Raw genomic sequence first — 24,019 nt, forward strand, 5'->3', positions numbered from 1 at the left:
TTTTAGTAAATCAAGAAACTCGATCGAAAACCCTCACTATTTTAGACAAGAATATATCCTTTAGGGGGGGGGGGGTGTAGGTTCCCAGAGATATGAACATTTGTTTGTCAGTCTCTTCATCGATTACCGCTTATAATTAGTGATAAATATGGGTCGGCTAATTCTGATTGGTTGCCAGTGGAGATTGCACTACCCACTTAGTCTCCAAAAGCTAGATAGGATTAAAAGGCTTCGCCTACTCCCATACGAGAATAAAAGGCTGATTTAGTTGATGATCTTTGAAATCCCAACTTCAATCTATTCCTATTAAACCAAATATTTCTCTATCCATTCTTAAAGCAGCAGTGTGTGTATTCCGATAATGAACTCGATAAGTGATTATAAAATTGAAAACTTATTAAAATACTGTTACATTTTTATATTATTCATTTGGATTTTTTTTTCCTCTTCGTAAGACGTATAGGTGGAAGCGACATGTTCCGAAAAATTGGATTGTTTTTCTCAATGCAGTAACTAATAGGTCAAGCCAACTTGAGCAGATGAAGATTCCATCCTCAACTGATGATATATTTGTTATAACATATGTAAGTATGGATAGATCATCTACAGCAAGTGACACGAATGTGCGTACACACGCACAGCGATTTGTTGGCCGCTCTTCAACCTATTACCTCCCGCTTATTCTGGACTTTGTAAAAATATAAATAAATATAAATAAAAATGAAATTAATAAAAATATTTTAAAAACTTTAAGATAATGCAAAAGGCCGTTGATGGATTTCTCCAAAAGTTAGCAGTCAATTGGTTAAATTTTTTTCCCTGTCACTATACATGTAGTAGTCAATCATAATTTTAAAATCTTCACTCTACTTTCATAAATACAAAGCGATAAAAAGAATAAATTGCGTTCTATCATAATAAAATGTATTTGAGCTATTGAAGCCTGTTGAAGTCTAACATTTCTCACATATTTAAAAGCAATCTACGATCTTTTCCCCAATGTTGTTTTTTTTTTTTTTTGTAATTTTTGTTTAATGATTGTATAGTCTCTTTATTTCATATTATTAGTTTAATCATTTATAAATTTAGTATAAATATTAATTTATTATTAAATTAATATTTATTACATTATTATAATTATTGTGTTAAATATAAATGACTAATTTATTCTGTACACCCTTTGCAGAATTGTATGAATATAAGTTTTCCCATTTATGCACTTGGCCGTGACGTAGATGATTCTGCTGTTGTTGAGCTTCGTGCTAAATGGGATCCTCGAAAGAAATTATCTAGAAGACAGTTATACTTGGCGTTTAAGAAGAATAAAACCAGCTACCAAGGCAATGTTGTTAAAATTCTCTCCGCTTACGTAAGTAAATTTATTCGTTTTTATTTCATATTTCTTAGGGTAAACTATACTGAACATACACCTATTTTGGCATCAAGAGTTTGATATGATATTTGATATTTGATATATTTTTGTAATTAAAAAAAAAAAAAAAAAACTTAAATCAACAGTAATGAACCATGCACAATAAAAATCTTCATTTCCCATCTTTTCGCAATATTTCTGAATACATTCTTGTATACCGTCCTAGTTAATTTCTAGTTGCTATGGCAACAACAAAAAATAAAGTAACAAAACATTTGCTTCTAAAATGCTACAATGCGTGATTTAATGTAATACTGTATATAAAATATACTGAATAATATTTAAAATATTATTTTAATATCAATTTATTATTAAACTAAATTTATTTTGATTATATTCAATACTTTTTGATACCAAAATTCTTAAATAATATTTTAATTATTATTATTAAATGCTTAAATAATGTTTCATACTTCTTTTAACACTCTTTGATTATATACATTCATATATATATATATATATATATATATGTGTGTGTGTGTGTGTGTGTGTGTGTGTGTGTGTGTGTGTGTGTGTGTGTGTGTGTGTGTTAAATAAATAACTAGAATTTGTCCAAGGGCAGTATTGTACTGTAAATATTTAAAGAATTAAATTAATGCGTAATACAAATATTTATAATTTAAAATGATATTTATTTAAAAAATTCAAGAAATTTACAGTTGTTAATGTTCCTTTTTCTTTGTAACCTTTTTTTTTAAAGAGGACTTCATCAAAAATAAACGAAAAATCTGGGAAAAAGAATTACGTTTTTGGAGAAGACAGAACTATTGGTTTAATAACAACTGCCATTGACCACTTGGGACTAAGGTAAGAGTTTATATATATATATGTGTGTGTGTGTGTGTGTGTGTGTGTGTGTGTGTGTGTGTGTGTGTGTGTGTGTGTGTGTGTGTGTGTGTGTGTGTGTGTGTGTGTGTGTGTGTGTGTGTACAATAAATATTCTAATTCCTTTTATTGATATTGACTTATATTGATAGTGAGCTCAAAGCTATCAATGAATCAAAACATTCAGGGGAGAGATTATGAAAAATTAGTTCTGCTATCTTTGCCCTTCTTCCCTGTGGAAGCAAAGGTCATTTTCAGAGATCTAGTCACGTGGACAAAATGGTAGTATAACTTTAATAAAATAAAATAAATAACTAAATATGTATAATATAAGGAACGTCAGAGAAATAAACACTGGTGTAGACTTAACGTTCTGAAAAATTCAGCACTGACGAGAAATAAATGGAACGTGTTTGTATTTACCTACAATTTAAAATATACTCTAGTTTACTTAATGGCTTTCACCCGATTATACAGGGTGGCCATAAATTAACTTTTCATCTTTGGAGGTATCTGTAGCTAAAACTAATATACGAAATGAGACCACATTTTACATTGAGACTTTTGAAGGCATGGGGAGTTGACTTCCACGAAACAAAAATCGTCAATAGGGGAAATTTTAGCGTTGGTGGAGCCGAAAGCATTCAAATATTTGCAGTAAACGCAGGTAAAAAGGATTATGCAAATTTTACTGTGCGTACGTGAGAGCAGCGCCACCAATTCCACTTAAAAAGGGATTGAGAACTTAATTAAGAGGGAGATGTTAAATCCCGTTTTTATTTTATAGCCGGGTACGAAACTCGGGTCGAAATCCATCGACATCCATAGAGTTTCAATGCCGAAAAAACTATCTGCGAGCCCAAGTGTAAATGATCACTTCGATAGTACAACACCAGGGCAACTCCATGCAAAGGTGGAGCAAGCTCCCTCACTAACTTTAATATTCTTTCATAATGTAAAACTCAGCTCCTAAGAGATGTATATATATTGTTTTACATTATGAGAAGAGGTCACTACCCAGACCGGTTTCAACCTTTTTTTTGAGGTCTTATCAGTGAGTAGGTAGACCGGGAATACCAAGGTTTTAAGTGAACCGAAACTTACATATCTCTACTATAACGGGATTTAACATCTCCCTCTTAATTAACAAATTCGCCGGTAAAATAGCCTTTCGGCTTATTATCAGGGACTGAGAACGTTCAGGCAGTTATTCGAATGACTGACGAATTGTGCTCAATATGCGTCCTACCTTGCCTCAGCATGCTTTACTTGCTAAGTTGTATATACGTTGTGTATGTTGGTGGAATTCCCAACTTGCATGTCTTGAAAGAGAACATAAAACGGGCTGTTTTGAACATCCAATCCGACTCCTTACACTCAGCTGTAGAGCATGTCGCACACCGGATGCAATTTGTTGTACACAAGAAAGGTCAGCACATTGGAAATCGTGTATGTGGTCCAGGGGACCTTGATTCTGATGAACAGAACATTATTTCGTGTGAGTTCAATCACTACATTAATTTCTGTGTCTCTCGCAAGTTGTTGTTTTAGTTTAATTATTATTATTATTATTATTATCATTGTAAGGGGCCACATATCCAGCTGGAATGAGTGACGCGGCTGTTGCTTACACCGTCGAAATGTCATTATTCCATTTTATCTGCCTATAATGTAATTATTCGCTTGTCTTCAGCTCTGCCAGCGCTAAAATTTCCCCTGTCGGCGACTTTTGGTACTAAATCTTATTTTTCGCGGAAATCATCTCCCCATGCCTTCAAAAGTCTCAATAGAAAATTTGGTCTCATTCCGTTTATTGGTTTTAGCTACAGATGCCTCCAAAGAGGGAAAGTTATTTTATCTCACCCTGTATTATATCTGCTGGATACACCATTTAAAGGGTTTGTGGATAAATGATTGAGGTATAATAATGAAGAGATAATAAAATAAAGACTTGTCATTAAATCAATGCATTACAGTAAACTTCATTCGTTTTTATTTAAAATCCATATCGCAATAAGTATAACCGTGCAGACTACACTGGTGCAAAGAACATCGTGACTAGACTATAGACTGTTGAAAAATTGTGATTATGGAGCAGAGAATCATGTCATCTGCCTTTTCCAATAGAACCGGTGAATGTACATTTGCTATTTAAAAAAAAAGTTCTGGAGGGGATGGATTCAAGTGAATGTGCAATAATTCTAGATAATGCAATGCTTTCTACCTCATTGCAGTTTTACAAAATTGTACCTTGTACTATTTCGATCTATATTGTATTATATTTTAATATATAGAGTGACTTTTCTATTCTTTCTAGACCACAATTTATTCCAGAGAAACCAACTCATGGACGGAAATTAAAAAATGGTAGCTGGGTAGGAGTCGTTGGATTACTTCTAAAAAAGGTATTTTTCAGTTAAGTAGAGACAATGCTCTACGTAATTTCATGTTTCCCTTCTGACAACAATTCCTTTGTAAGAATCTGGAAATCAAGAAATGCCAGTTATTGACATTTGTATTTCAGAAGATTCATTTCACTCCCAAGATCGCCATATCATCACAGAGAAAGGAAGTTGTGGATTTTACTGTTCCATACAGTATTATGGATATAGTTTTTGTAACCAAAAAACCTGCTCAGATATCCAATGACACCGTGTTTGCTCGTCCATTTGGCCTGTGGGTAAGTGGCATTGAACACGGTTGCAATTATTATATTTATTTAGGAAGATCTTCTCTTAAATAATACTTTTAATCGTATTGAACTGTTTTCAATCAAGGTGATCGTTTTTCCACCCTCAGATATTGTTTCTTTTTTGCCAATTTTCTAAATTGTTATAATACACAGCTTAAGTATTGTAATGCACAGTACCATTTTTAACCCGCAACACGAAATCTACGTACAGTAAACTGATACATAGAAATAAATACTAATTATGGTTAGAGATATCGCCTCCCATCTAGCACGCTGTGGAAATGCAGTCAACCCCTGGGATGGTGATTGATTGAGGATGGTTACATACCGGTTTCCGAAAAGTGCTGACTATTCCTTTTGATGAGGGGAAAAGGCATTGATGCATTATTATTGATATTTTAACTTTTATTATTACTTTATTCACATAATTCATACACATTGAAACAGTCAAAACAAGATATCATTTAAACGACAATTTGACTGCTGATACAGAACAATTCAGATTCCACCCAAGAATCTAAGAATAGTCCGTCAGGTAGCGTCGTAAAATATGGACTGTTCCAAGTCATGCTGTTTTTTTCGTTGATGTTTAATTGCTGTAAAGAGTTGGATAGCTTCTTTGAGGTTGCACCAAGTGCACCGCTAACTATTGGGATTTTGATTTTGGTGTGTTTAAGCCACAGCCTGCCAACTTCGATTACCAGATCTCGATATTTAGTAATTTTTTACAGTTCTTTGTTATTAGTGTTGTTATCACTGAGTGCTGCGATATCGATAACCCAAACCTGTCGATATTCAATAATTGTGATGTCAGGTCTGTTATGTTCCAAATGCCGATCAGTTTGTATTGTAAAGTGCCAGAGAAGTTTTGCTGTTTCGTTTTCCAATACTGTCTCTATTTTATGCTGCCACCAGTTATCAGAAGTAGGAAAACCATATTTTTTGCATACATCCCAATGAATTATTTTGGCCACTTGATCATGGCGGTATTTATAGTCAGTTTGAGCTATTTTGCTGCAAGCACTAATTAGATGTTCTACAGTCTCATCTTTCTGATCGCATAATCTGCATTTGCTGTTATTATTGATGTTCAAAATGTTTGCTTTCATTGCATTAGTGTGTAATGGCTCTCCTTGAGCTGCTAGAATAAATCCTTCTGTTTCTTTATTAATATATCCATATTGTAGCCATTGCTACGTCTTGTTCACGCCAATTTTGTCCTCAGCGTCTCGAAGAAATTGGTCATTCAAGGGTTTATTTTTGTAGCGCACATATCGGATATTTTGCTCTACCTTTTTGTAATCGGATTTGTTTCCTGTTAGAAGGCCTTCTTGTGTAATTGTGTGAAGCATCTGCTTAGAGCTATTGTCGATATAACTTTTTAAACTAATTTCTTCTTCTTCCACAGTCTGTCTCACTTGCAGCAAACCCCATCCACTGATTCTCCTTGGTAGGTAACAACCGGTCAACATCACTTCGTGGATGTAATGTATCATGCAAAGTCATTAATTTATTATTATCATCATCATCATCATCATCATCATCATGCGTATCAAGCATGGCCTGTTTCGGCCTTAGAAGTCATCGTGGAATCGTTTAAGAAGACGTCCTGGTTTTCTTTTTCCTAATGGCTTGTACTTTAAGGTTTGTTTTGGTAATCTTTACTATTATTATTATTATTATTATTATTATTATTATTATTATTATTATTATTACTGGTATTGTATAAATACAGTAAAATTTTTATCTTATTCAACCGGAAAATTTGTATGAACTTCATTGTTATAAAAAAACAGACAACATTCTTTGTAAACGCATAACATATCATTATAAGTTTAATAATAAAAAGTATTGAATTTTTTTTTAAATTTATTGAAATTTTTTATAGATATCTAATGTGCAAAATTAACCATAATTTGCAGCACTTAGTTGCAGTACCTTGCAAAATAACCTATTGGAATGTCACTGAAGACGATTATTGTACACATGTAAATATTTTGAGATCAATAAAAAATTATTTAAATACAAATATTTAAACTACGAAATTGAGGTTTTGAATGAAATATTTTAGAATAGTCCCTCGCTTAATACTTTTTCAAAATACTTTTCATTTATGACTACATAAGATTTTAAATTTGGCATTTTTAGGTCTGGGCGGTAACTGCTATCACTTATTTGCTTAGTGGGAAAGTTCTGCAAGTGATCAGACGACAGGAAGCCCAAATGAATGGACATCACATACATCGCACAATGGATTTCTACTGGTTCTTGCTTGGACTATTCCTCATGAAAGGTAAACAATGTGTGTGTGTGTGTGTGTGTGTGGACTGCAGAAACCACGCCCAAACGTAGACGAAGTATATTGACAATGCAACAAAAATAATCTCCGAAAATAATGAAGAGAGAAGCGTGCGACAGCATTCAGATCTATAACAGTTCAATTTAATATCGTAACGTAGACTGCGATATAAAAAACAACGAAGAAAAAATGTTATCAAGTAATGATAGTAGTATTGAGTTGTTCATCTTAATGCCAAAAAAAAAAAAAAAATAGAAGGTTCTCTACGTAAGCAAATCACTTGTACGATCTAACACACGTGTGTATTCTTTACGCTAATATAGAATCGGTTTTAATAAACATGATGACCATAAACCAGTGTTTACACAATATATTCCTGAAATCAACAACAACATTACTGACCTAAGGGGGTAAAGCAAACTGTGAGTGGAGAAAACTTTATGCGTTTATTGCTCGCCCTGAGTGGGCTTGGAGATTAGTCCTAAGTGTTGTAGTTTAGGATGGCTTTTGGTCTTTTATGTTTGAAATAATCCATTGCGTCATAATCTGCAGCCAGTTGGATCAGTTTGTTAGGGTGCACAGATGCTTTTGAGAAGATTTTGGTTGCTATAGTCTGCATGTAAGTGTAAATATAGGGGACATTTGTGTCCCGATGAAGTTGCACAGTTCGTACGAACCATGGGGCGTTCAGGATCATTCTGAGACATTTGTTTTGAACACGTTGTAACTTCAGAATATTAGTATTAGCGGTATGGCTCCAGGCCGGAGAAGCGTAGGTGAGTATTGGACGAACCATCAATTTATATATGAGTAGTTTGATTCTGGTGCTCAGCTAACTATGTTAATTAGTGGATAGAGCTGGGCTATGGGTTTTAATGTTTTTTACACAGGGTCTTGATATTTCTTGGCGTACTATTTCTGTCTAATAGTACGCCAAGATATTTGATCTCAGTTAGCCATGGAATTTTTGTGTTAAATAGGAGGATGTCTCCTTTAGGAAGCATTAATCTTCTGGAGAATAGCACGGCTACGCTCTTTTGAGGATTAACTTGGAGTCGCCATTTGGCGAAATATTGTTCGATTAGCAGTAGGTTTTCCTGCAGTTTCTTGATGGCTAGGTGCGGCTTTAAAGATCTGGCTAATATCGCTGTATCATTCACGCATAGGGCTTTGATTGATGACAAGGGGTTGTGCGGGATATCATACATGTATATGGAAAACACTATCGGTGCCAGTAAGGATCCTTGTGGGACTCCAACCAAGATGCGTTTTTGTGTCGAAACCGTACCGCACACCCTAACTTGCATGCTCCTATCTTAGAGATATGATTTGATTAGATGAATCATTCCCATTGGTATTCCAGTTGATATTAGTTTGTATAGCAAACCATAATGCCAAACCTTATCGAATGCACTGGCTATGTCAAGGAAAACAGCCCCAGTGCATTGACGCCTAAAACCCGTGGTGATATATTCCACTGATCTGTATATTTGTTGCGTGGTACTGTGAAATTGACGGAACACAAACTGCTCCTCTGGAAGAATATTTAGCTTGTGTACTGATTCTTGGAGTCTGATAAGAATTACCTTCTCAGCGATTTCGCCCAGGTTTGAGATGAGGCTGATTGGTCTGTAACTTTGAGACGATCGTGGGTCTTTTCCATACTTATGGATTGGCATTATGTCCGCCAGCTTCCAGTAGGAAGGGAAATATTTGTAGTGAAGGATGGAGTTTATTATATTTGTCAGATGCACAATAACTCTGCGAGGTAGTAGCTTTATCACCTTGTTGGGGATGCCGTCAGGACCGGGAGCCTTTTTGTTGTTTAACTTCTTGATTATATCATAGATTTCAGCAGGTGATGTAGGTGCAGTTTGACTGGAGGATGTGACAGAAGATTTGAGTGAACATCTGACGTGTCGATGGATCTTATATGTGTGATTGAAATCGAGATGATCATATGAGGGTTTGCATTGCTTTTCTAAATATTTTGCTATTGCTTCAGCTTTATCTGCATCGGTGTTGATGAGGCCTAGATCTGTTTGGAGAGGGGGAAGTGGTTTATTTCTGTTTTTAATCTTTCTGATAAGATTCCATATGGAGTGGTTATCATGAGAGATTGAGGTCAGTTTTTCTTCCCAAAGTTGACTTCTGTGGGCTGTGAGGTCATCTCTCACTGCGCAGTTGAGTCTGTTTAAGATCCATTGGTGTTGTGGTGTCTTTTTCTTGATTTGTTTTTCCCCTGATCAGGTTCATAATATCTTCTGGCAAGTGGTTGGATCTGTGGTAGTTGCGGAGGTAGTAACTGCTGCATTAATTTGTTCAGTTAGATTTTTTACAGCTGTTTCAATTTCCTCTCTGAATTTTATGATGGATACGGGACCAATATATTTCTTGAATACCTTGAACAACCTTTCTCAAGGAATGAATGAGTGGGAGACAGTTTTTCTTATTTTCCCATCTTTAACAGTATTGGATTGTGGTCAGATGACAGATCATTAAGTGACATTATACTGTATTGGACTCTGATATTCTGTAGCATGGCAATGTCCAAGACATCAGCCCGACCATATGTGTTGCGATGGGTGGGCTCGGCGGGACCTACCACAACCACGTTGTTGAATCCTGTATAGTTTGCTAATATGTGTCCATTTTTGTTGGTAGAACGGCTATTCCAGACTGGATGCTTGGCGTTTAAGTCGCCGGCCATGATGGTATCCAATATGGCGTTCAAATCTGAGGACAGTAATATTTTTTGTGGAGGATTATATGCTGTGAAGATTTTTAGTTTGCAGCCGAGCTCGTGACAATCTCAATGCCAGTGACCTCGAGGTTACCGGCATTGAGATTCTCTGTAGGAGGATGTTTATAGAATGATGAGTGATGCAATTCTTAATGAAAATGGCAGGGAAAATGGCCTAATTTTGGGGTTGTCTGAAGATCTTAGGTGCGTTTCGTTTAGTAAAAGTACATCTGCCTGACTCACTAGAGATCATGGTGTGGAACGCGAATGGCCTGAGGAGTTCAAAGATCTTACTCCTCAGGCCATTCACGTTCCACACCATGATCTCTAGTGAGTCTGGTTTTAATTTATTCCTGTTCATTAGTGAGTGCTGTGATGATAGTTTGTGTATCCTTTAGGAATCTTTTAGTGGAGTATGGTGAGGGGTTGGATCTGTTAAAGTTCAGCAGCATATTTGCTAGAGAGGCGTTGATGGTAGCTGTCAAATTTGATAGTGATGCTGGCTGAATCTTTTCCTGGGTTGACTTTTTTGTACGTCTGCATATGTCCTTGTCTGACTCTGTTGAGATGATCTTTTAGAGACCTTTAGTTTCAGAGGATGAATTTCTGGCGTTTTTGCTTGTCCGTGGGGACTGTGGAGTTGTGGTCTCTGGGATAGATCTGCTAAGGGAGGAGAAGAGTCTGCCTGTTTCCGACTATCTGTTTTTCGGGTTTTGGGTGCAACCTATATAATTGGCGGTGTGAAGGCCGGGGTTGTTTTTGGCTTTGTGCAGGTGTTAGTAGGGTGGCTTTTTGCACATTTCAGGCATTTGTACTCTGCCTTGCAGAGTCTCTGAGCATGACCGAATCTGTGGCATTATCCAGTTGAAGCCTTCTTTCTCAAAGGCTCTGGGGTGATTAGTGGTCATAGATGTTTTTATTGGCTTCATGTATCTCTATTAAAACTAAAGGCATAGGGGTTTTGTCCGCTCTAGTCATCCTGCTGACCTTGATGGGTGGTAGGTCCTGGTGACGGAGGTAGGCCTCTATTTCATCAAAGGTTATATTCTCTGTAACACCCCTTAGGAGCAGCTTCAGATTTCGTTCCGAGCCAAGAGAGAATGCATGGTACTGGATATTATTTGAATTCAGTTCTTTTGTTAGTTTTCTAAAGTCTGTTACAGTAGCAGGCTGGATTTTAATGCCATCATCCGTATTTTTAGCCGAGAAGTACTCTATTTCTAGATTTGTCATGGTGGACCATAAGTGTGTCCATATTTTCTTTTCCCGGGGGACAATTGGACGTACCCTCTCTTTGGGGGAGGCTGTGAGATCAAAACTGGGAGTGTCTTCTTCCATACCTAAATCCATGAGAGGTTCTGCGTCAGAGGTTTTACGTTTCTTGCGTGCCCGAGCTTCTTCGAAGTCTGTAGAAGGAGAAATCACCAAATCAAGTTTCTCATCTGACTGGGGAGTGACTTCACACTCTTCGATTTCTCCTGGCAAGGAGTAGAAAATAAGACTACCGAGCCATTCGTTTTCGATTTTTTTTCAGTATCTTTTTGAGAATGCTAATCACACGCCCTTGGTTGTTTAGCGATTTAATATAAGCATCATCTTCTTCTTCGCTCATTGTGAAGTATTTAGTACAGTAAGTTAGCAATGGCGGTTAGGCCCAGCGAATCACCCTCTGTAAATATAAATATAAATACAGTTCACTTACCTGTGTGTGTTTTGTTTAAAAAAACCTCAATCACTTCTGTTCTATTGAATCTTGCAATTTCAGGATTGCAAAATTCAACTCACTGACTAAAGATACTCGCGAACTACATTAAAAAACTTCTACTATACTTATTTAAAGGTAAAGGCGTCTCTAAAAATTCAGACGATCCTTAGGCCACTCAATCGTGGGGGAAAGACCGTCCATCTCAGCGGTGGCTCCACTCAGTGATGGCCTTCCACCCTCACACCACCACTGAGCAGAACCGCTCATATTCCGAAGAAAAGCATTCACCGACAAAGCCCCTCACCGGGCCGTGCCGGAAAACACTTTCCTGGGAGACTCAAATTGCTCCCTTAATGCAAAAACCTTAAGAGAGCGTACTCATATTAGCAATGGCCAAGCCTCAGTTAGAGCTTCATTGGCTACAGCATTGCCATATTTCTTTATTTTATTTAATGGTAAAGCCGTCTCTAAAAATTCAGACGATCCCTAGGCCACCCAATTGTGGGCGAAAGACCGTCGATCTCAGCGTTGGCTCCACTCAGTGATGGCCTTACACCCACACGCCACCACCGAGCATAACCACTTAAATTCCGAAGAAAAGCATTCACCGACAAAGCCCCTCAGCGGGCCGTGCCAGAGAACACTTTCCCCGGAGACTCAAATTGCTCCCTTAAGGCAAAAACCTTAAGAGAACGTACTCATATTAGCAATGGCCGAGCCTTAGTTAGAGTCATTGCCACTATACTATCTATACCAGGGTGACCACTCAACAAAAATATTTCGTACGAACTTATGCAAGAAAAAGGTACTAAATCTGAAAAAAAAAGTACTACATTTTTATTTGCTTTCGTTTCACTCTGTTTTTGGCATTTTAAGATATCCCTACCTTATTATCATAGATGAACTCAATGTAAAACCTCTAAATTAACACATGTACGACAAAAATGAAAAGAAAAAGTCAAAACTCATCTCATTGTAGTCATCTATGAGTCCAAGAGCTGCAGTTGTCATTCATCATAAAAGTCCCAGTTGTAACTCTAGCACTTAATATGTGTATTAATTTAATATATAATTTTTAGTATTTAAAATAATGTAACATTATATTTTCAGTTATTTAATATGCTATTTACATATATACATATACAGGGGTGCCAGTTCACAAGAAAAACGCTGGAAATATTTATTCATTATTTTTAGCAGATTTTGCTAAATTAATTAACTCTTCAGAAATAGTAAAATCTGTAACTGATGACTGCTTCAATTTTTCTTTTGTCAAAAGGAGTCCATTCATCAAGGGAGTTTGTAGTTGATTTCTTATTTTATTCTTATTTTTATTGCTGAAAATAGTTTTTCAGTTGCTGCTGATGAATGAGGGAGGCACGATACAGTTCTAACTAATGTTGCTAAGTTAGGGAATAAATTGTTCTCCTACAGCATTTTTCATTTCAAAACCTTTATTCCAAAAAAAACTTTTTTCAAATGCTTCTACAGTCTTCAATAGTTGCCATTCTCTATCAAGCTCTTCGTAACGCCCCTAGATATACATTTCTATGTCTAAAAACTGACCATTGTCGGCAGGATTTATCTTCTCAATAGATCTAATTTACGCTGTGCATAAATAAAAGGTGGTTACTCATATTATACATATATACATACATCTTCAAGGCCAACCTTTCATAATTGGGTTGTGTGTGGGGGGGGGGGGGCAACAGCTGCAAGAGGAACTTCCAATGGTCACGATCCTCTGCCACCAAGCTCAGGTGTTCTGGTGAGATTCCCAAACGTGTCCACCCAAGGTTTTGGATATAATCTGTCCAGCGAGTCCTTGGCCCTCCCACCCTCTGGCTTGGCAAAGAGGGCCTGCTGAGGGAGCCTCTCTTGTGGCATTCTGACCAGGTGCACGTACCAACGTAACCGTGATCTCTCAACCTGGAGAAGCAGCTATTGAGTATTGAGGGTTTCCCGAATTGCAGAGCTTCTGACCCTGTCGAGTCTTGTCACCCCCCCGCAACCCCTCGAAGGAACCTCATTCATTTCAGCCGGACACGAATCGCTTGGATGCGGACAAGAATTGCTTGGATTCGTATCCTCATTCTTTCGGTCCTTACCCAACTCTCATGACCATAGGTGAGGATGAGGACATAGACTGTATTGAATACAGCCAGCTTTGCCTTCTGGTTTAATTCCCGCTTCAATACTACCGAACGGCCAAGCTCCCGCAATGAGCTTGCTAAGCCAATTCAAGTATATAGCTCTACGTCCCATTTTCCATCATTCGTGAATATGCACCCAAGGTATTTAAACAGGATGGTTGTCTTGAGACCACAAATGTTTCAGTTTTGGCCACACTGATCTTCATTCCGGCGTCTGCACAAACGGCTACAAACCTATCCAGGGTCCGCTGGAGGTCATCTGTGGAAGAGTTAAGCAGAACTAGGTTATCTGTAAAAAGCAGACGTCCAATGCTACATCTTCTAATTCTGACACACTCACTGCCTCGACTCACCATTGACCGTTTGGCCAGGCGGAACGAATCCTTTGTGGATAATTCTTGAAATAGTAGAAACAAATCAGCATTGTCCTTACTTTTGACTTCTCCAAGCGACTTTTTTTCGGATGCCCCTCTTCTGGTGGTCTCCGCTCAGAACTCTGGCGCTTTGCTTCGGGCTTATACTCAAACCACCATGTTTCGTCACCAGTAACGATCGTTTCAAGGAAGTTTGTGAGCGGTTTTAATGAGGTCCTTGCAGTGTTCAATTCGATACATTATTGGTCGTCGGTCAACTTATGGGGAACAAATCGCGAATTCAATTTACGAAAGCCCAAAATCATCGGTCAAAATGTTGTTTGGAATCCTCAATTCATTTTAAATAATCTCACGGACGATTTCGGGTTTTCTTTGATGAAATCATGAAAACTTCGCTGTCCAGTTTTTGGACGGCCCGCTTTTCGTCGTCCTCAAGCGTCTCACGACCACTTTGAAATCGCTTAAACCACTCGTAAACTTAAGTACGGGGATAAGCATTCATCACTGTATGCTTTTTGAAGCATTTGATCCGTTTCGGTAAAACGTTTACCAAGTTTAACACAAAAGTCAATCGCAACTCTCTGTTTGAAACTCATTTTCCGACCGCTCGTCAAACACACTGTCACTCTTGGCACTATAACTCGGCTTCTAATGAAACAAATGTCATAAACAGTTGACACAACACTAATGAAGGTTGCCGCTTTCGACAACAAAAATATACAACAGGTGGCGCCACTAGTTTCTTTTATTTTCGAAAAGTTCGGTTTCCTTTTGGACAGAGGGAGTAAATTGGCTTACTTTGGCAATAAAGTTACCCAAAATAATCAGTGGTATATTTATGTTCTCTTTCACTAGTAAAGATTAATATAACTGTTGAGAGGGATGAGTAAAAAGTAGAGGAAATATCTGTATTATAAAGACTGTTTAGGATTATTATAATTTCGTCATGTACTCTGTCATTTTTATATCGTAGGCGGAAGAAAAGCCTTATTTCCTTACATTAGTATTCGAATGGCTGTTGCCGTGTGGCTTCTTGCCGTTGTGATACTTGTGTCTAGTTACAGTACTTTGGTCACGTCTCTGATGATGGTTCCCGCCTACGAAGAGCCAATCGACACTCTAGAAGGTTTACAGAGAGCTCTGGAACAGAAGAAACTACGATGTGGGTCCGTCAAAGGTTCGGTTGCAGCTACGGATCTAACAGTAAGTAGACCCGAAGCGAATATAACGAAATGCACCAAAACATTACGATCACCTAGGTCATAGCGTGTTTGTCCTCCTTTGGCCGAGATAACCGCTTACACCTGTCTTGGCATTGACTCTACCGAAAACCAGGAAAAATGTCCTCAGGCATTCTGAACAACCGGAGGTCATTGAGCGTCGACCAGCTTCGTTCCAAATGATCTTGCAAATGTTCGATGGGATTCGAATCAGGAGAAGTTGGCTAGGAGTACAAGAAATGCTTGGATGTGGTCTTCGAGTCATACTTACATAGTGAGACGGGGTTGTCTTGCTGGAAGTCCGGATCTATCAGGCTTCGTTGTCATCGTGTAGGGAAATGCCTCGCACTAAACAATCCCCAGGTGTTCTCAATGGCGATGAGGACCCAGTGATGGGCATGACATTAACCTTCATACCAGTATCAGGATACAGCCACCAGAGTCCTGTTTCCGGCTGACCATGCAGTCCGATTGGGAAGAGGATGGGTGATCATAACGTTTTGGTTCATGAGTGTATAAATTGTGTTATTATTATTATTAGGACGCAGAATGGCATTACAATATACGATTTCAAATAATAATAATAATAAATATTATAATTATAAGATCTGGGAAAAGTGTGGATGGAATCAAGCGTTTGACCAAGCAGCACAAACAAATCGATATCTAAACAAGGCAAGAATAATGCTTAATACTACCAAGCTTTTTTTTTCTCGGAAAATTATAGCATTAGCATTATTTTTCTAAATATATAGTTTTACATCACCACCACAAATCGTTTTGTGTGTGTGTGTGTGTGTGTGTGTGTGTGTGTGTGTGTGTGTGTGTGTGTGTGTGTGTGTGTGTGTGTGTGTGTGTGTGTGTGTGTGTGTGTGTGTGCGCGCGCGTGCGTGTGTGTGTGTGTGTGTGTGTAAAGTTATTTTCCCTTATGCCGATTCAGCTGATTATAAGGTCGCTACAGTTTGTTTAATAGAGTGGAATTATTATAAGCAAATGTTGATTATTTTATTATACTTGAACAACATTATCTTATAAAAGTTATATATATTTTCTCTTGAAGTATAATATTCTATTTTTTTTAGGAAAATATTTTGGACATACCCTTCAAAATCAACAGTTTTGTAAAATATCACAATACACCATTTTTCTCTTCATATATAAGTAATATCACGTCAAAAAGTTTTCTATTTAAGTTTTTTCCCGTGTAGTTGCCGTGATAAGAATAGCTCCACTGCAAATCCATGCGTGTCGTAAGAGGCGGCTAAATGGACGCAGAGTTTTGCTCTCTCAGGTTTCTTCCGGAATTTCGCTCCCTGTGAGGCGGGAGGGGGTACTTAGATTTCGGGAGGTTTGCCTGGAAGTGCATATATTTTGAATCTCTGGGGAGGGTGTCCTCTGGCACGGCCTGCTGAGGGGCTTTGTAGGTGGATGCTTTTCCCTGGAATATGAGCGGTGGTGGTGGGGGGTCCCCCATCACCGGGTGGAGCCAACGCTGAGTTGGACAGTCTTTCGGCCACTATGGAATGGTCTAGGGATCGTCCTAATTTTTAGAGTCGGCTTTACTTAAAAAAAGCACCATCGCTTCTCGGCCTTTTGGCTAAGATCAAAGTGTAGTATCTGTTCTTACAAAGTTTTCGAGCTAAGTGAGAGTATAGAATCTGTTCTTTCTAGTTGATATCAGATACGGGTCCCATAGGGGCACAAGATATCTAACTATCCAAGTAGAGACACTTTAAATCCCAGACTGGAGTAAAAGTAACACACGAGATAGGGACAAGGACTTCATATCCCCCCCCCCTCCAGGCAATCCTCCAACGATGTCCTCGCGTCCGAACCCTCGGCTTTGAGGTGGATGCTTCAACACTGGAAAGGTCGATAGCAAGCGCGATCATGGACTATGTAGGAGCTGAAAACATATTTGGGTTTACCCCCTATGGGGGTGGAAGATACCAAGTAGTTTCCATGAAGATAGCAACAGAAATAAGCTACTCGGCGGCTTCGAATGTGGAGGGGAAAAGATTTCTCCCTTCATGGTAGGGAGCATCCTATAAATGCTCAAAATATCGAGATTCCCTCTAGAATATGCAGAAAATGAAGACATCATTTGAAGTGTGTTCTCAAAGTAGGGAGAGGTGAAGGAAATTCAAATCCTCAACGACACTGGCAACCCAGAGTGGAAATCATGGGAAGTAAACATCTCCCTTGAAATGAAAAACGAAGTCCCCAACTTCATTCTGATAGGATCTGCCAGGGTAATGGTGAACTACCCTGGCGTGAAAAAACAATGTTTCAGGTGTCGTGCCTTCAATCATCTTGGGGCAGACTGCCCTCGAATAAAATGTAAAAGTTGTCTAAAAACGGACCATACACTAGATAAATGCAAAGCAGCTTGCCTCCAATGTGGTACCTTGGACCACAAAGTGGACACCTAACCATCCAGAACCCACGCAGAAAGGATGGGAGGTATAATAAGGCCGACAATAGTTACGTTAGAACAAGAGTCAGGAAACCCAGACTTTCCAACTCTAAAAGAGGCGTACGGCGAAACAACGGCCGTAGAAGAGAAGGCAGCCTCCACAGAAACCTCAGCATCCAAACCTAAGGAAGAGAAAAAGCGAGAAACAGCCAAAAAACAAGCTGATGAAACCACTGCAGAAGAAGAGAAAGTAAATGAAACAGAAAATATGGAGACAAACAACATCCCTTTCAAAAGACCAATCAGTCCAGAAGAAATGGAGACGAAAAAACCAAAACCAGCAGAAACAGGCGAATTAGAGACCACTCCTCATGCAAAAGCAGGGAAGACCCTAAAGCATCTAATTAAAGGTATCCCCGGGGTAGCGGAAAAATTTAAAGAAGCGATGGTGATAATAGGAGAACCTAAACTCCTCCTCACAGAGAAATATGGTCCTAACATTGTCAGTGCAAAATGGGGTGACCTCTTCGTTGAAGACATCAGCAAAATCACCCCTGAGAAAGTACAGGTAGCCCTGGACATAGACGAGGAGGCGACATCGGCTTTTTTCATAGCTCTCCAAATTAGACATGGCCAAGGGAAGTGAGGTGGCTAAAAGAATCCTGACGGCCCATAACAAACGAAAGGCACACTAACCATCTCGTGGGTTTCCGTGCATAGCTTCACTAATCTTTAGTTCCCACAGGTGGGGGAGGACCTGAGAATCTGAGCGACGAAGGCTTACAGCGAGGTGGTGCAGACCCCCACCTCTAAGTCCACCTTTCTAATTTGTTTTCCAGCCCTAGCTATAGTTTTGTTTTCTCTGTATTTCATGTTTTTGTTACATGTTTTCCTTTTTAGGATATTTCCTTTTTTTGTAAAGTGAAAAATCAACGACCATTTTAGAAATACCCCTGGGGGGGTAAACAGCTAAAACAGGTTAGTTGAGGCCTCTTTTACCTACTCTACTACTATGCACTCTATCTTTATTTCCTCTCCTACTATCTGCTGAATCTCAGCCTATCTTACTCTACAGGCCGATGATGAATTTTGTTGAACTCACAAATTATTATGTAGCTAATGCATGTCGTACGAGGCGACTAAAATTGGTACCTAGGGAGGGTAATGGATGGCAATGCTGTAGCCAATGAAGTTCTAACTGAGGCTCAGCTATTGCTGTTACCCTCTTGCCATGATCAGAGTTTTATAGCTCAATAACACCTTATCCCTACACTGTCCTCTACAGATAACGGGGAGATGAAAAGCATTCTTGCTTCGCCCCTTTAAGCCAGTCCTCATGAATAAAAAAAAAACTTTGAGTGTTTTTTTTTTTTTTTTTTTTTGCTAGATGGATGAAGCAGGAATGCTTTTCATCTTCCCCGTTATCTGTAGAAGAAAATGTATGGATGGGGTAATATAGAGCTATAAGCTCTGATCATGACAGGAGGTTAACAGCAATAGCCGAGTCTGAGTTAAACTTTCATTGGCTACAGCATTGCCATCCATCACCCTCCCTGGGTATACCCATTTTAGTCGCCTCGTACGACATGCATGGGCTACAGTGGGGCTATTCTCATCCTGTGTGTGTAAACACTTGGTTGACTGCTATGAAATATATTTAACTCTCGAAGTAAATTACTTCAAATATACTTAAAATAAATTATCTTAAATTCTCTATAGATAGTCCTTTAAAATTACAGATATGTAATAGGGTTTCTGAGTCTTGGCTATTTTGCTTTTACCAGGACTAGAAACATCCCCTCCCCAAAAGTCCCCGGACTCAGTTTTAGAAACAGGAGTTTCAGTCATGAGAATTGTTTTTAACTATATTTATTATTTATTTTTGATTATACTTTTAAAAAATGCATGAATAAGTGATATATAAATGGCACGATTCAGGCTTTCAACTAAGTTTTCATGTTCAAATTTCTGCGTGATCCTTTGCTCTATTTGTGGTTCTAGCAACACTGCTTTTTTTTTTTTTTTTAATTATTGCAACTTTTTGCACTGGTAAGTCAAGTTGATTCATCTTCATCTTTAAACTAAAGTGAAAATGTTAAAATTATAAAAATAAACGTGAGTTTCCTCATACAAGTTTTTTTTATATATGATATTTATAGTGACAGTTTTTTTTTTCTTCCCTGAGGGTTGAATCTTTAAACCAAAACAGGCAGATGGATCAGATAATACAAGCATTAAGAGAATATGCTAGGTCCGTTATTATTGGCCTAATATATCTTACTTAACTTAGGATTAATTATAACTATTTACGAATTTTATTACAAAGATTGTCACTACCATATAATTTTTCTACCTCTCCAGATAGCTTAGTCAGTTTTCTGTCTTTTCACGCCGGATTGTCTACCTAGCCACATTTATCCAAAGAACAGAATAAGTCTTTAATAAATTTAGTTTAATCCTTTATCCAAGTGTGAGCAAACAAAGTTTGCCCTTGAAAATATCTTCAGGACTGGGGTTAGGTAGTACATCACCGGACAACTCGTAGCAAAGGTGGACCAAGCTAACATCACTCCTATCTCAGTATCTCCCATAATGCAAAACACATCTCCTTGCGGATATGTCTAATGTTGTGCATTAAGGAAAGGGCCACTACCCAGACTAGTTTCGACCTTTATTGAGGTCTCTTCAGTGGGAGCCAGGCCCAATAGTGGAGATACCAGGCATAAGCAATAGCGAGGTCGTCTTTACTTAGATACTGAGATAGGAGTGATGTTAGCTTGGTCCACCTTTGCTACGAGTTTCCCGGTGATGTACCACCTTACCCCAGTCCTGAAGATATTTTCAAGCGCAAACTTTGTTTGCTCACACTTCGATAAAGGATTAAACTAAATTTATTATACTCTAACCAAGTGAAAAATAAACTTTCAAGAATAAGTCTTGTTTAAAAAAATTTTTTTAATTAATTATATAAAAATAAATAGCATAATAATGAGAGGAAAATATCAACTAAATTAAAATCAATAAACAAAATAACATGAATGAAAACAAGTAAATAGCAATAGAAATAACATTAAAAAAATACAAATTAAATGCCAAAACATTACAAGTAAAACTTCAAAATATATTTCTTTCTTTTGTTAATGTTTGTTTCTTATGTTCGTAGCTATCTCAGCTCAAAGCATTGAGGAAGATTGGAAGATTCGTTGAAAGCAATGAAGAAAATTATGTAGCATCGAATAAGGCAGGACTGGATCGCATCCTCTCGGAAAATTACTGTTTCATTACTATAGACCCACTGGCCACGGGGATCATATACGACAGTGACCCAGAGAGATTTCGGATTGCAAAAGAAAAAATTAACAACATGCAGACTGCTGTTGCTTTACGGAAAGGGAGCATCTTGAGGGAACCAATAAGTAACATGTGTGTGTGTAATAAAAAATAAAATAAAATAAAATAAATACTTCTTAACTACATTTATATTTTTCGTTTTTTATTTATATTTTAAAATTTTTTATAATTGAAATTTAAGTTTATTTTTATAATTTGTTTCATATAAATTACATTTCTACAAAACCGTTTAAGGCTATTTTATTATATATATATATATATATATTCAGAATTAGAATTCATTTTTACTCGGTTGGAATATTATGAAAAATCTTTAATGACTAATACCGATTTTGGTGATTCTCAAGAAATCTCAAGAATCTTGGCCAGTTTTGGTGATTCTCAAGAAATTTACCTTCAAAACTTGCTTCACTTTGCTTCTAAATCTTCGTTCATTACTTAGCAAACATAAACAGAAACATTTTCCTACTCAGTTTCCAGGAGCGTACAAGATTTTGTGTGATTGCAGAAAGCCATACTATGGACAGACTGCTAAATCCATCCTTCTACGTTTGGAAGAACACCGTAGAGATATCTCCTATAACAGGACTAGAGCTAGCGCTCTCTCTAGCCACGTTCTCAGCTTTTCAGCTAACTCAGACGAAGGCTGCCAACACATTGTAAACTGGACTCAAGCTTCTAACATCCATGCGTGCTACGATGAACTCGAAAGAAAGATTGTCGAATCCAGGGAAATTTCTCTAGATTCCTCTCATATCATCAACAGCCTGAGTTACAATCTCTCTGACGCACACGTTGCTTCTGTTCAGTACTGGCTCACTCGCGACAGCGCGTAGTATTAGTTTGTTTGGAACTCATACTCGCATTTGTTTTTCAAACACGCTACTGTCATTTTATACTTGTTCTGTTATTACAATTTTAAGTCTCTGTAATTTTTTATATACTTCTTTGATTGTGATACCTGAGGATGTTGATCTATTCAACGAAACTAGTAAACTAGTAGTATCGTTTTAAATATATCTTGTCATCTTTTTATCTCTCGGTATTAGTCATTAAAGGTTTTTCATATATATATATATATATATATATATATATATTATTTTATATAATTATTTATATGTTTTAATGTTTTAATATTTATATCGAATTTTAGGTTTTTGTTTCGCACTCTGTTTTAATTTTTTTTATTAAAAAAAGTATACTTAAAATGTATTCTGTATTTTAAAATGGATTTTACAAGTATAACATACGTTAATATATTTTAAATTTTATTTAGTTTTAAGTATAAAAGAAAGGAGCTTAAAAGGCTTAATGTGACAGGAGAAAGTTTAAAAGACATAATAAATTTGTCTTTCTCTGAAACTTATCACGTTTTGAAATTTGCCAAAAGTTTACGTTAAAACTTTTTACCTTCGTAGGAGAATTATCTTAGTATTTCACTATTTAAAACAGTAATCAGAGACCTCTATATAAATCTCTTATTAGTTTTCAGCGACCTCTATATTCGTCTTTTATTAATTTTCAGCGATCTTTATATTCAAATATTATTAGTTTTAAGCGACCTCTATATTCGTCTTTTATTAGTTTTCAGCGATTTCGTATATTTTTATTTCTCAGCGACCTCTATAACCGTCTGTTCTTTCAAATCAACAGTTGAAATGAACGTCAGTAGAGTGAAAACTTAATATCAAAAACAACAACAAAAGGTAAACATAGGATCTGAAGCAGCTTTTGTTATTTCACTTTTAAATATCAAAGCAAGTCTTATGCTAAAAGAACGTATTCTGGTTAACTCTTGGTTACTTGTGAAAAAAAAATTTTTTCAGTTTCAAAAGCAAATACTGTTGTGCTCCTTAGCTATAAAATAATAACGGATCTTTAATATCCTTTTTTAGGCACTTAATTTTAAGTTTTTAAATTGTATTGTCTTTATTGGGGTTTAATTTAAATTTCGTTAATTTAAAAGTTTGTATATTCTTGTTGATTTTTTAAACTTAATATTATAAAATTGCTTTTTTATTTAATATTTCGTAAATTTAAATTCTATATATATTAAATATATATTTAATATATTAATTTGTCTTTTTTATTTCATAATTACAGAATACAACGCCTTTACGAAGCCGGAATTTTCAAGAAATGGCGAAACGATCGTAACTTTGTGTTAAGTAGACGGAAGATGTTGAATGCGTCTACTCCTGAACACTTAAAAGCATTAAGCCTAAACGACGTGCACTTTTCTTTTTACATCCTCCTTACCGGACTTATAATATCAACTGCAGTTGTGTGTCTTGAATTTTTCTCAATTTTTCAAGTTCGAAGAAAGACATGGATGCAAAATGAAGAAATAATCCTGCCTACTTGATGGCCATCAGTTATTTATTTCATTATTATTAAATGCAAGAATTAATCTGTAGATAATACAATAAAATCATCCTGCACTCTGAAATACAGTTTGAAATGAGTATTGGCAACAGAAAATATTTTTTAATAAGAAACATTTTAAATAATTAAAAAATTTCAAAAATATGACAATGTCGAGTATAATTATTTAAATGATTTTGAAATCTAAATAAAATACAGGGTGGCCATAATTAAACTTCTCCTCAGAGATTTATGTAGCTCGATCTAACAACGGCAATGTAACCAAATTTGGTAGGAAGACTAATTAAAACATGGAAAGAAGGATTCTGCAAAAAAAAAAAAAAAAAAAATCGCCAATAGGGGGAATGTGCCTTTCTGCGCGTACAACGCAAAGCTGGCAGTTGGAGCGTTTGAAGGCCGAATGGCAACGTATCCCACCCCCCCA

The 24,019-nt window shown here is 37.0% G+C and overlaps 1 protein-coding gene and 1 pseudogene across 3 annotated transcripts; both read left to right on the top strand.

Moving 5' to 3' along the window:
* Positions 1-7,669: 7,669 nt before the first annotated feature.
* LOC150105139 (glutamate receptor ionotropic, kainate 2-like) lies at positions 7,670-23,659 on the top strand. 3 transcript variants are annotated; one of them, XM_090396174.1, is made up of 4 exons: positions 7,670-8,024; positions 15,197-15,426; positions 21,023-21,282; positions 23,314-23,659. In XM_090396174.1, exons 1-4 carry the CDS (start codon positions 8,000-8,002, stop codon positions 23,573-23,575), a joined length of 777 nt encoding a protein of 258 aa, XP_090252300.1. In that variant the 5' UTR covers positions 7,670-7,999; the 3' UTR covers positions 23,576-23,659. The 3 variants fall into 3 exon arrangements, with proteins under 3 accessions (XP_090252300.1, XP_090252301.1, XP_090252302.1); XM_090396175.1 differs by having other exon boundaries at positions 21,023-21,286; positions 23,314-23,511; XM_090396176.1 differs by having other exon boundaries at positions 21,023-21,275; positions 23,314-23,511.
* LOC150105140 (U2 spliceosomal RNA) lies at positions 17,021-17,177 on the top strand (annotated as a pseudogene).
* Positions 23,660-24,019: the final 360 nt, after the last annotated feature.

Source organism: Typopeltis vanoorti, chromosome 7 (genome assembly GCF_054136105.1).
Source record: "Typopeltis vanoorti isolate ZY-2024b chromosome 7, IOZ_Tvanoo_1.0, whole genome shotgun sequence".
Classification (NCBI taxonomy): Eukaryota; Metazoa; Arthropoda; class Arachnida; order Uropygi; family Thelyphonidae; genus Typopeltis; species Typopeltis vanoorti.

What these genes read in the sequence shown, in the direction of transcription:
- LOC150105139 (XM_090396174.1), top strand. Translation starts at nt 8,000, where the DNA reads ATGGCTCCAGGCCGGAGAAGCGTAG. An exon ending in TCCAGGCCGGAGAAGCGTAG is followed by an intron (nt 8,025 to 15,196) that starts GTGAGTATTGGA and finishes TTTATATCGTAG; the next exon opens with GCGGAAGAAAAGCCTTATTT. An exon ending in AGGGAACCAATAAGTAACAT is followed by an intron (nt 21,283 to 23,313) that starts GTGTGTGTGTAA and finishes TCATAATTACAG; the next exon opens with AATACAACGCCTTTACGAAG.